This window comes from Vigna unguiculata, chromosome 5 (genome assembly GCF_004118075.2).
Source record: "Vigna unguiculata cultivar IT97K-499-35 chromosome 5, ASM411807v1, whole genome shotgun sequence".
Lineage (NCBI taxonomy): Eukaryota > Viridiplantae > Streptophyta > Magnoliopsida > Fabales > Fabaceae > Vigna > Vigna unguiculata.
This window is the reverse complement of record NC_040283.1, coordinates 36,887,940-36,901,839: the sequence shown is the minus strand read 5'-3', so window position 1 is coordinate 36,901,839 and position 13,900 is coordinate 36,887,940. Positions and strand designations below refer to the sequence as shown.

At 42.9% G+C, this 13,900-nt stretch overlaps 2 protein-coding genes across 2 annotated transcripts; both read right to left on the bottom strand.

Moving 5' to 3' along the window:
• Positions 1–3,963: 3,963 nt before the first annotated feature.
• Positions 3,964–11,199, bottom strand: LOC114184674. The gene is made up of 2 exons (XM_028071988.1): positions 7,607–11,199; positions 3,964–7,431 (listed from the first exon to the last, which is right to left on the bottom strand). Exons 1-2 carry the CDS (start codon positions 11,197–11,199, stop codon positions 3,987–3,989), a joined length of 7,038 nt encoding a protein of 2,345 aa, XP_027927789.1. The 3' UTR covers positions 3,964–3,986.
• A 281-nt stretch (positions 11,200–11,480) lies between these two features.
• On the bottom strand, positions 11,481–13,394 carry LOC114184673. The gene has a single exon (XM_028071987.1). It carries the CDS (start codon positions 13,392–13,394, stop codon positions 11,481–11,483), a length of 1,914 nt encoding a protein of 637 aa, XP_027927788.1.
• Positions 13,395–13,900: the final 506 nt, after the last annotated feature.

Sequence of the window (13,900 nt, the reverse complement as noted above, 5' to 3'; positions counted from 1 at the left end):
ACACGACGCGAGCGGTCGGACAGACACGAAAAGAGAAAGAAAAACTATTTTTGGTGTTTTTTGAAACTGAGTGTCACGCGGTGCGAGCGACCGGACAGACACAATAAAGGGAAAGAAAACTATTTTGGTTTTTTAGATTTTTTTCTATTTTTTGTAATTTTTATAATTCTATAAAAAAAGATGAAATTAAATTAAAAAAAAAAATGGGCAAAAATGGAATATAAAAAAAAAGAAATGTGGGAGGTGCATAAAGTAATGAGATGTATTCAGTAGCGATGGGGTGCAACAAGTAGAATATAAAACAAGCCCAAAAAGATGATAAAATGCAGAGGGGGTGTAGTCAGTAAACATGGTGGTGCGGATTAGTAAACATTGAGAGGTGTATGTACAGTAAAACAGGGGTGCGCAGAAAAAATAATCAAACAGTCTAGCTCAAACGAAAGGAGGTGCAGGCATGAGAAGAAGGGAGGTGTAGGAAGTAAAGGAGATGTGGCATATGAGACACCTAAACCCTAACTCAAAGAAAGCCTCCTCTCCATCTCTCTCACACCAACACGCTGCCACCGGCCAGCGAGTGCCGCTGCCTACTTCACCGCGCCGCCCTCACCTCTGCTCCACCACGCCGGCGGGTCGGGAACTCCGGCGACGACGCCGATCACAACTCACCGGCGACACGCCCCTTTTTTTTTTTCTTCTATGCGCGAGACCCTTTCTCCATTTGCCTCGAGCCACCGCGATTCCAGGAGCCCTTGCCGCTGCCGCAAATCCCACGGACGGCGAGGCACGCCGCCGTCGACACCAGCCACCAACGGAAGCGTCGCCGGCGAGAACCCAACTCCGCGAATCGTCTCCTTTCTCGCTTCTCCTCCCACGCGCGAGATGGCTGTCATAGCCCCTGTGATTCGCCACCACCGCGCCAGCCACACTGCGACTAGATCCGCCAACGTCACGTGACCGTATTCTACAGTTCGAAGTTCTCTGCTTCTGATTGGGGAAGACGAGGGAGTTTGGGGTTGCTGTTTTTTGTTTGATTGGTGGCGAGAAGAGAAGAATGAGTTAGGGGTTAGATGATGGGTTGAGGAGTTTGTTTGCTGTGTGCTGGGATGTTGAGGTGGTAGACCTCGAATGGGAATGTTGCGGGATTTGAATGAAAAAAAATGAGCTTTTGGTGTGTTTGATGATGGTTGAGGAGCTTGGTATTTGGCTATGGCTGGCTATGTGCTGATGAATGGTGCGGTGGTTCTATCTTTTCGGTTATTTCGTGCAGGTTGGATGAATAATGATAAGCAAATAGTAACGAGGACGACAAACATCTCAAACCAGTAAAACATAACAAATCCAGCAGAATACAAGATCATATTCATTCAAGCAACCAACATAACACAAGATCATACATATTCATCCAAAGGTTCACGTTCAATTGGTGCTTACCTCTTGTAGTCTCCCTGTGTTTGTAGGGGTGTGATCAATGGAGGCTCTCCTGTTCTCGTTCTTCCTTTCAGATGATCCAAGGGTGCTCTCTTCCTTTTTTGTTAACTCTTATGAAATGCGAAAATGTGTATTCTTGTATTCTTGCCCCGTTGTTCTCTTGCTCTTTTGTGATATTGTATCGGAAGTTCTCACTATCAGTTGATCTGATGGCTCCTTTCTCTCTTGCGAACTTGCCTCCTTTTTCTCTTTGTTGCTCCGAATATATCTCCTATTTGTTTTTTTTGTTTTTTTCTTATGCCCATTCGCTGCTGTGTCTCTCGCCCCCCCTCTTTTTCTGCTCAGAACCTCCTTTTGTTCACGGTCCAAAGAGGTAAAAGGGTGGGAAGTGGCGGTTGCTTCTCTCGCCCAATTTGCAGAGTCTTCCATCAGTCCATTCATCCTCCTTCAGTCACCATACAGTTTTCCTTTTTTGTGTGATGAGGCAGCTGCAGCTAAGCCAGTGCATCCTCAGGGTGCCAAAAAAGGAGAGAGCTAGGCATGCAGGAAATTAAATGCTCTGCCACTTTTTTCTCTTACTGTAAATTTTTTGTTTTCATGTCTCCTTTACTATTTTTTTTCAAATATGTGTTTTTTTTTTTTTACCCTTTTTTTTTCTCGTTTTCTTTTTGTTCTTTCTTTTTTTTTGTTTTTTTGTTTTAAATAATAATAATAATAATAATAATAATAATAATAGTAATAAAATGAAATAAAATAAAAATAAATATGAAGAAAACTGAAAACAAAGAAAAAGAAAAAATAAAGAAAACCAAAATAAAATAAAAATGAGATAAAAGGACATAATAAAATCAAAGTAAACCAAGATAAGTAAGAAAATAATAATAATATAAATAAACAAGTAAAAATAATAATAACAAAAAGTAATAAATAAATAAATAGATAAACAAAATGTATATATTATAATCCGGACAAAATTGGGTGTTGACAGCGGGCTAGCTCACGGGCCTGCACTTATGCAGGGCGGGCCAGACTTTTCAGCCCGCATTGAAAATGTGGGGCGAGGCGAGGTTAATACTCAAGAGGAAACATGCAAGGTTTAAAAAAACTGCCCCAGTTTTATTGCGTTGGACAAGAGCGTAGTTTGATGAGACGGAAAGGATTGCCCCAATTTGAATCTTTTGCTTAACTCACAGGCTGATGGGAAATTTTTCCTCCATTTTCTATCTTTATTACTTTATTTTTTTACTCACTCTCCCTCCCTTTTTTTTCATTTCTTTTGTGTCGTCAACTGCTTACTTTTGTCCACGAGCTAAGCTCATGAGAAGATCAAGACAAACATTCTTCAATCGATGTGGACTTTTCTTGGCTTGTAGCGTGGCTAGGGGTTAAGAGGTTTATGAAAGAAATGGTCAATAAGGCCCAAGTATGAGTTTGCAGGTATTAAATTTGGAACAAGAATCATTTGCATGACACTCGGTAAGCCTTTCACTTGGGATTTCGGGGTGTTCTATCATCTTTATTTTCACTTTTCTTTTCCTTTTTCACATCCTTCATGTCCTTTGCATTGTTATCACTTTGTGATTTTTTGACATGCATTTCTAGATTTCTTTTTCATTGATCTGTTTGAACACCTCTTATGTGTTTCGAGTAACTTGACATGCTGATGATTCTTGTCCAGGGATACTGAAAGAAGTTTTTACTTTGGCTCAAAGGGGGTACAAATGGATATATATGATTTTTCCTTTAAATTTTGGTAGGGGAAGGAGGCCACACGTCATTTCGAAGTTTCCTCACCTTATTTTCGCATGAGCTTAACTCCAAGCCAAAATTCGGCAGTATCTAACCCATTCCACTTTCATCTTCTTTTCTTCTCCCATATCGCCTTTGTAGGTTTTTCATTCTAACAAACAATCCCTTTTTGTTCTTCCCAACTTGTGGCTTTGGCCTATCGTTAGACAAGGTCAACTAAACAAAACCTGCCACAGTACACTCCTCCTTATTTCCTAGGGCAATCCTTTATTTTAGAGGAAAGTGAATGAATTGGTGGTTCGAGCAATATGAATGCAGATGCTTTGACAAGAGATGAACGCAAGTTATGCTTAATGTGACAAACCATGGAAAGACTTCCCCTTCTCCCCACTTTTGTATTTTCACCCTTTTTTTTTTTTTTTTTTTTTTTCATTTTTTGAAAATGCCATACACTTGACGACTTTATTAACAACAAATTCCAAAATTGATTTCATTTTTCCTCTTTTTTTCTTCTTTTTTTTTTATTATTTTACTTCCACGACACCCTTTAGAAGCGAGCCTGTTCTTAGAGATCATACCTGTGATGCCTCATTGGTATGTATATGGCTTTATTCGTCTTTTATCCTTTCTTTTTTTTTTTTTTTTTTTTATCTGTTACTTATTCTCTTTACGAGCTCAACATGACATCAATTGTTTCAAATTTATGGAGAAAACCTAATTGTATTTATTGAACGAAAAACAAAGCAGAGTACAACAAACTTTGGATACAATGTCGGTATCCCCTAGTAGCGTCTCCTATCAAGGAATCATCATGCATAAAATTTTTTGACCGCGTCAGAATTGACCGGTAACGGTAATTCCTCCCCATCCATCCTTGTGAGAATTAGTGCCCCACCAGGAAATGCTTTCTTCACCACATATGGGCCTTCATAATTTGGAGTCCACTTGCCCCTGTGATCCTTCTGTATGGGCAAGATCTTCTTCAAAACTAGCTCGCCTTCATGGATCTCTCTAGGGCGCACCCTCTTGTCGAACGCTTTTTTCATTCTTCTTTGGTACAACTGTCCGTGACACACTGCTGTTAGCCTCTTCTCCTCAATGAGGTTGAGCTGGTCAAACCGAGCTTGAATCCATTCAGCCTCTTCCAATTGGGTCTCCATTAACACTCGTAGGGATGGAATTTCTACTTCAAAAGGTAGCACTGCCTCCATTCCGTATACCAGAGAGAAAGGTGTTGCCCCAGTCGATGTACGTACTGAAGTACGATACCCATGCAAAGCGAAAGGAAGCATCTCGTGCCAATCTTTATACGTAACCACCATTTTCTGTACGATTTTCTTGATGTTCTTATTAGCAGCCTCAACTGCCCCATTCATTTTTGGACGATAGGGAGAAGAATTATGATGTTGGATTTTAAATCCTTCACACAATTCAGTCATCATTTGATTGTTCAGGTTGGTGGCGTTATCGGTGATTATCTTGTTGGGCAATCCGTACCTGCAGATCAGCTCTCTTTTTATGAATTTAGTCACAACTTTTCTCGTCACATTGGCGTAAGAAGCAGCTTCTACCCATTTAGTGAAGTAATCAATTGCAACCAGTATGAAGCGATGTCCGTTCGAGGCTTTTGGCTCTATGGCTCCAATAACATCTATCCCCCACATTGAAAATGGCCATGGTGCAGACATTACATTTAAAGTAGTGGGCGCCATATTGATATTGTCCGCATATTTCTGACACTTCTCACACTTCCTCACGTGCATGCAACAATCACTCTCCATGGTCAACCAAAAGTAACCAGCCCTCAAGATCTTCCTGGCCATTGAGTGCCCATTCATGTGTGTGCCGAAGGTGCCTCCATGAACTTCCTCCAATATTGACTTGGCCTCTTTTGCCTCCACGCATCGAAGGAGAACCATGTCGTGGTTTCTCTTGTACAACACATCCCCACTTAAGATAAAATTTGCAGCTAACCTTCTCAATGTCCTTTTATCATTCTCAGATGCTTCTTCGGGGTATTCCCTGGTTTTTAAATATCGTTTGATATCAAAATACCAAGGCCTACCATCTAATTCTTCTTCAATGAAGCGACAATATGCTGGCTCTTCGTGGCTCTTCATCTGGATCATTGGCAATACCCCATCTTGATTAATCTCGAACATCGATGACAAAGTAGCTAAGGCATCCGCCAACTGGTTATCTTCTCGTGGGATGTGTTGAAATTCAATGGAATCAAGATACTCCACCAACTCCATGATGTAAGCTCTGTAGGGAATCAACTTCGGATCCCTAGTCTCCCATTCCCCCTTTAATTGATTGATAACCAATGCTGAATCTCCGTACACATTCAAAAATTTTGCCTTCAATTCAATTGCGGCTCGGATGCCCATAGCGCAAGCTTCATATTCAGCGATATTATTCGTGCAATTAAAACACAATCTTGCGGTCATTGGAATGTATTGATTCTCTGGAGATATCAGTATTGCCCCTATACCATGTCCCATGATGTTAGAAGCTCCATCGAATAATAACGCCCATGTCTTTCCATTTTGCTCTTCCTGATCACCTTCAAATAAGGCCATGATATCTTCGTCGGGGAATTCAGGCTGCATCGACTGGTAATCGCTAATAGGTTGTTGAGCCAGATATTCAGCCAGAGCGCTACCCTTGATAGATTTCTGTGTGACATATATAATGTCGTATTCTGACAGTAGCATCTGCCACCGGGCTATCCTTCCAGTCAAAGCGGGTTTTTCAAAAATATACTTGATGGGATCCATCTTGGATATCAACCAGGTAGAATGACTCAACATGTATTGCCTTAGACGATGGGCGGCCCATGCCAATGCGCAACAGGTTCGCTCTAAAAATGAGTATCGTCGTTCGCATTCTGTGAACTTCTTGCTCAGGTAGTATATGGCGTGCTCTTTCTTTCCAGTTTCATCATGCTGACCTAACACGCAACCCATTGACTCGTCCAGTACAGTCAAATACAGAATTAGTGGTCTCCCTGGTCTCGGTGGCCGTAAGACTGGAGGATCTTGTAGATATTGTTTAATTTTGTCGAAAGCAGCCTGACAGTCTTCATTCCACTTGACGGCCTGATTTTTACGCAATAGCTTGAATATTGGTTCACAGGTGGAAGTCAACTGGGAGATGAACCTAGCAATGTAGTTCAGTCTGCCCAAGAAACCTCGCACCTCTTTCTCCGTGTTAGGAGTAGGCATGTCGATTATCGCGCGCATCTTGTCAGGATCAACCTCAATCCCCTTTTGACTGACAATGAAACCCAGCAACTTTCCAGATTTCACACCGAATGTGCATTTAGCCGGGTTTAGCTTAAGCTTGAACTTCCTTAATCTCTCGAACAATTTCTTCAGGTTGAGGATGTGCTCTGTTTCTGACTCGGACTTGGCGATCATATCATCTACATAGACCTCAATTTCTTTGTGCATCATATCATGAAAAAGCGCCACCATGGCCCTTTGATAGGTTGCTCCGGCATTCTTGAGTCCGAAAGACATCACCTTATAGCAAAATGTCCCCCATAACGTGATAAATGTGGTTTTTTCCATATCTTCAGGTGCCATCTTGATCTGATTGTATCCTGAGAAGCCGTCCATAAATGAAAATAGTGAGAATCTGGCCGTATTATCCACTAATGTGTCAATGTGAGGCAATGGGAAATTGTCTTTTGGACTCGCACGGTTCAAATCTCGATAATCAACGCACATCCGAACTTTGCCATCCTTCTTAGGCACTGGTACAATATTTGCCACCCATTGAGGGTATTTTGCCACAGCTAAAAATCCAGCGTCAAATTGCTTTTGCACTTCTTCTTTGATCTTTAATGACATTTCTGGTTTCATTCTCCTTAGCTTTTGTCTAACTGGAGGACATTCCGGCTTGAGTGGAAGTTTATGTTGCACTATATCAGTATCTAAACCAGGCATGTCATTGTACGACCAAGCAAACACGTCCCTAAATTCCTTCAGTAAAGCACATAGTTCTTGTTTCACTTCTCTCTTCATACTAGTGCCAATCTTCACTTCTTTCTTCTCATCCTCCTCTCCTAGGTTAAGTGTTTCAACATCCTCTTGATAGGGTTTTATTTCCTTAGATTCTTGTTCCACTAACCTCATTAGTTCAGGGGAGAGTTCCGGATCATCTTCATAATCATCTTCCGTATTATCGACAGGGCGCTCAAAATTGGGGATATCGACATTGTTATTTTCAAAACATTCATTGTCATATCTGCATTATTTGAGTTTATAAAAAACGATAAACAAACAACAGTGCGAAACAAAAATAACAAAGGTAGCAAACACAAATTGATTGTCACGCTGAACATAAAGAGAAAGGTGTCAGCCCGTTAAGTCATGAATCCTAAAGCTCCGGGTAAAGCAGTAGGATTAATTAAAAATATTACATTTCAACCGAATTAAACATCACAGGTAGATCCAAAGTCTCCCAATTGTCGAGTGGCGCATCTGAAGTGCATGGCTGCACGAAAGTTGAGCTTTCCCGTTCATCTTCATCGTTGACAGCTACTATTTGGCTAGTGTTGATCCATCCGGCACTGTGGAAGCTCTCTTTGATATCGCAGATGCATATCCTTTTTAACTCCTTCTCTTTTCCTTGCATGCGAGCCAGATCACGTTCTCTCCTTTCTTCCATCAGCCTCCTCTTGTCTTCTCGGGTAGGTTTGTATCCCAGGCCGTATCTATTCCTTTTCTCAGTGACTTCCAAGGGAAATATCATTCCTTGATTGTCCTTGCCTAGCCCTTTTCCGTATTCGTATCCCTCTTTTAGCATGATCCTAGCGGTCATAAGGGAGGCACGAGACAATTGTGGGTTCATCGGGTATGGCTCCACATAGGTATTGCCCACAATTTCCAAAGACTGGAAAGCTGTCTCGAGGGCTTCTTCTGCTGCTTCAATATAGCGAGAGGACGACGGTCCGCTTACCAAAATATCTTCCTCTCCTGAAACTATCACTAGTTTATCGCCCATGACATATTTCAACTTTTGGTGCAAGGTTGAAGGCACCACACCCGCCGAGTGAATCCAAGGGCGACCCAACAAGCAACTGTATGCTGGGAGGATATCCATTACTTGAAACGTTACTTGAAAAACACACGGCCCAATTTGGATCGGCAGTTCTACCTCTCCCATCACCTCTCTTTTGCTCCCATCAAAAGCCCTCACGATCATTGCACTTGGTTTCATGTGGATACCCTCACACGGAAGCTTTCCCAATGTTGCTTTTGGCATTACATTCAGGGAAGAACCATTGTCGATTAATACTCGTGCTATGACATGATCCAAGCATTTTACAGAGATATGGAGGGCCTTGTTGTGTCCTCTCCCTTCAGTAGGTATCTCCTTGTCAGTGAAAGTGAGGTAATTGTTAGCAGTGATGTTGCTAACAATTCCCTCAAAACTGTCCAGAGAGATATTCTTCTCCACATGCGCTCCACTGAGTATCTTCATTAGTAGCTTTCTATGTGAGGTTGAATGCATGAGTAAATCCAAGAGAGAGATCCGAGCAGGCATGCGATTCAGCTGCTCGACCACTTTATACTCACTCTGTTGTATGAACTTCAAAAACTCACTAGCCTCTTCATTAGATATTTCTTTCTTGTCGTCTTTTCTCAGTTCTTCATCGGTTTGTATCATCTTCCCCTTCAAGAATTCATTAGCATTTTTGTTCATCATCGGTTCACTACTACCTGTTCCATCCTTCATCAAGATCGGAGGCGTGAATATTCGACCACTCCTAGTCATTCCACCGATGCCCGAAATGTTTTCAACCATTGGCTCACCACTGGTAGGCTGGCCTTCTATTCTTTGCTCCCCACCCGACACACATGCACCATATTTCCATGGAACAGCTTTCTCACTCTTGTAAGGAAAAGCGGAGGGTGCTTGGATAGTAATAGGTTGTCTTTCTTGCATTGCTAGTGTGGGGGTGGATCTAGTGAAATGAATCACCAATGGCTCTGGCAAGGTCACATCTGGTTTCCCGCCATCCTGTGCAAACACTTCCTCCCCCATACCCTCGCGACATACCTGCACAAAATTTCTGTCGAGCAAATTTTGTAAAACATCCTCGAACTCGGTGCACTCGTCGATAGAATGTTTACCACCCGGATGGAATCCGCATTTTTCACTCAAGTTACATCCGCCTTTTAACAGACCCAATTTCAGCAATGTCTCAAAAATAAACCGCTTGGAGCTCCGGATTTCACTCACATTCCTTACTAGCTTGTGTTCCCTATCCTCCACGGCATTTGTAGAAGGATTCCCATGTCCAGAAAGAGGATTCGCTTCAACGCTAGGTTTGTCTTCGTGAAACTTTACCCACCCTGAGTTGATTAAAGCTTCCACTTTGTGTTTGAGGGCTACACACTTTTCAGTAGAGTGTCCAACTCCCCCTCCGTGATAATCACATTTAGCATTTGGATCATAATTCTTTGGGAACGGGGGTTGCATAGGCTTCATCGGACAAATTGCCACCAAGCGCTTCTGAAGAAGATGCGGCAACAATTCCGTATAAGTCATGGGAATGGGAGTGAACTGAACAAAGTTCCTATCTTGATTCCTCCTCATATTGGTGTTTTGACCTACATTTCGGTTGAAACCTGAGTTAGGCTCGGTTTTCCAAGCATTATTTGGGGCATGTTGCGGTTGATAAAGATTTGACGCTTGATAAAACCCTTGCTGCTGAGTTGGTGTTTGATGAACAGACACCGCATTAGCCACATAAGGAGGTTGGTTCGGGTGTGGTCGATAATTGTGAGTAGGAGCCCGACTTTCCCACACTGGCATCACTGAGGCTGTGTGTGCTTCCACTTCTTTCTTCTTTCCTGGATGGAAACCTGGTTTTTTAGAAGTTGCAGCCGCGAACGGGCCATATGCAATTTTTCCACTCTTTAACCCGATTTCTATCCTTTCACCAATAATAATGATATCAGCGAAATTGGAAGACACATTCCCCAACACGTGCTCATAAAATGGTGATTGTAGTGTGTTTACAAACGTCGCCACCATCTCTTTATCCAGTAGTGGTGGCTCAACCTGAGCAGCCAACTCTCTCCACCGTTGCGCATATTCCTTGAAGGACTCAGTATCCTTCTTGGCCATATTTTGCAACTGCAATCTATCCGGCGCACTATCCGTGTTGTACTTATACTGCTTCACAAAGGCGTCTGCTAAATCCATCCAGGAATGAATTCGAGATGGCTCCAAGTGTGTATACCAATTCAGCGCCACACCAGCCAAACTATCTTGGAAGCAATGTATCAACAACTTGTCATCATAGGCATAAGCAGCCATCTTTCTACCATACATTGTCAGATGGCTCTTAGGGCACGTGGTGCCCTGATACTTTTCAAATTCTGGGACCTTGAACTTATGTGGTATCATCACACCAGGAACCAAGCTTAACCTTGCAACGTCACCGAACCCATAGCTTCCACCACCTTCAATGGCTCGAACCCTCTCTTCAAGTATCTCAAGCTTACTTTTAGCCCTATCAATACCGGCGGACACTACTTGGGTTGTGGTGTGCGGCATGACCTTAGCCAAAGCATCTTCGTCAACAGTTATGTTTGGAGTATTTTGTGCCACAGTCACCCTTGGTTCAGCGAATGTGATTGTCTCCTTCATTCCCACTCCTGTCGTGGGTGTCGAGGCTAATATCGGCCCTTGAGTATTGATTGGTAGTGTGTTGTTAGTCACAGGAAAAGAAAAGGAAGTCTGCTCTGCCTCTGAATATTCCCCAACAGGTGGGGTGTATCCCGGAGGCAGACCGTACATTGGGAACGGGATTGACATGCCCTGAGTGTTCTGGACTTCATATCGAGGAACTTGAGGGTGAATGTTTTCCTCGATCCTTGCAGAGGAGGCTTCTCCCGAAGTTTTCAGCGATTTTAAGGCCTCTAGGATCTGGCTCACTTGATCCTTCAACTGGTTGATGTCGGCCTTCACAGCTTCATGAGCTTCTTCCCAATCTTCCATGATTCTATGGTTAGCTCGTGTGCGGTAAGGGTGTCGTGGAAATTTTGCCGTTGTATTTGCTTTTGCTCTATTATTTTTATTAAATGAAATGAATTATGAAAAATGAAAAAAAAATGAAAATGAATGCAAATATTTGTCTTAGCCGGAAATTTTAAAGCCGTGAGAACCTTGAGGTAACATATCACAGAAATCAACATGAAACTTAGTCCATCACATATTGTCAAGACAACCCGATCACCCACAAGTCTTTTACATTCATCAGCCGAGAAAAGAAAGAAAAACTATTCTCTAGCCCTGGCTATCATGTTCTTCATCTCCCTTATCAATTCCTTACAATGACTAAAGAACGCCTCAATTTCCCTAGGCGAATTGAATATCGGTAGTGCAGCCTCTGCTTCAGCCAATAATCGCGGAACATCTTCGATTGCTCCATTTGCAAGGGAAGCCAGCTGTGAGAAACATCTCCTCCAATGTTCCACGGCCATCTCCTGCTCGACTGAGTATTCATTCATTCGACTTATCACCTCTTCATGTTGCTTTTCCAATTCAGCTCTATGCCAACGTTCTTCATCCATCTTCACCTCATAGGTCGACACCATTTCCCGCATCTGTCGTTCGACCTCACTGATCCTAACTTGAGCGTTGTGCAGCCGCTTTAGTGCTTCAGTCTTTTCTCTCTTAGATTCTTCACACACTTGATCTCTTTGGCGCTTAGATGTCGTTGCTGCATCTCTCTCTCGGTCCCTTGATTTTAACGCGGTGTTGGCTGCAGCCAAATCCTGTTTAACTCTGAAAGCATGATCTCGCTCTTCTCTTTGTTTTCTAAGAATTCCTTCATACGCTTTTGTCACTTCCTCCTTATCACGCCTCAGATCCACGTACTCGTGTCGGAGACTTTGGAGCTCATTAACTAATTTGGCATTTTTGAGTTTCATCTTCTCCATCTCCTCTTTCAACCCCCTCATTTCGTCGGACTCTACAGGTTCTGATCGCTCAGGAGCAGGAGGGTCTGATTTGAAAGGTAACTTGATCGCGTTAACCCTTTCCAGAATCCATCGTCGGTAGGATATCTTCTCGTCAATCACCCATGGCCTTAGGTCTTTTTCTACACGCAGGACCTCACCCCAAGCACTCCTGACTCGGTGAATTAGATCAAAGGAAATTCCTTCTTCATAATAAGTCCAAACGGCAACCAAGGATTCTGGAGTTGGGGAGCTCTTGATCGGACACCCAAATTGTCGCTGAGCCAAGACAGGGTTATAATTCACGCAGCTTCTAGTGCCTATTAGGGGGACGTTAGGGAAAGTCCCACAAGAAATGACACGTGACTTCGGCAGTCCCGGGACACACCATCTAATTCTTCCCCCGTTCAAACTCGCACAGAACTGGGCCCATTCCTTCGCCCCCCGAATTTCGATGCCGCTAGGTGGCAACTCTCCAATAAGACATTCAGCATTCAATGTACCTAGACGGATTCGGGATATAAACCACACATACAACATAGGTACACAGCATAACATCTTCTTCCTCTTAAGTGTGTGGCATAGGTTCAAACTCCCATACACATCAGCTAGAATCGCAGTGACTGGACTTTCCGAATGAATCTTGTAGGCAACAAACACATCGAGGGCGGTTTGATCAACAAAATTTTCCATGTTAGGGAAGAGTACGACTCCATAAAGTGTGAGAGCCAACGCATCCATGAACGTCTCCCCCACTTCTTTTTCCGCCAAACGACGCAGATGCCCTTCTAAATACCCTTGAGGGATCCCCTTCGAGTTGCCCTTGGAGACCATCTTACCCTCTAGCTCGGCAGGGTGTACCTTCAAGATTCCAGCCAATGTAGAGATAGATGCATGTTGCTCAGAATGTCTGTAAGGGACTTTATCTCCCACTGACAAGCCCAGAATTTGTTCAAACTCTTCTATTGTTGGTGCCAATTGAAAATCCTGGAAGGTGAAACATCTGAGTGGCGGATCATAATACTGAGCCAGAGCAGTGACGGCCGATGCTTGGACTTCCACATTCAGCAACCTCAATAAGTTCCCATGCCGCTTCTTGAAAGCATTCTTCTGTATAGTCTTCATTTGTTGCACTATTTCCCTTAGACCACTCAAATTACTGTCTATAACTCTGATAGGTAGCTTCTTCTTCAAGGCATCTGACCCTAAACTTCCCCCGACTCGAAATTCCATGTTAATTTCTCTTGTTTCTCACAAATTCAATCACGACCTTAAAATCTCTGACCTAGAATCACAAAAATGTTATGACATGTTATGACAGGGTACATGCTATGCATGAACAAATAACCAAAATGCATGTACAATGATGCCATAAAAGAATGTACGAATGCGTGACTTTATCGCAAATCGAAACAAAATGAGAAAGGCAAGATGGGAATTAAGGTAATGCACATGCCTCCCTTTGTGCCTTAATAGAGGTCCGGCGCCTAATGGTTCTAAGCTAAAATACATGCCTCACCAGGATTGTTTCTTAATACCTAAAGATCAAGGTCACTAGAGCTATGGCCCACTTCCTGGCATTTCCCACAACAGTTGGTAGACAACAAGATGCGAGAGTACCAACGAAGCAAACAAACTCTAGCTGGGGTTCTCACAATGACCACTTGGGAAGTTCATCCACTGTGGCATTGCTACACAATCCCCTCTAATTCTAAGTTAAACAGACCCGGGTGTAGGGC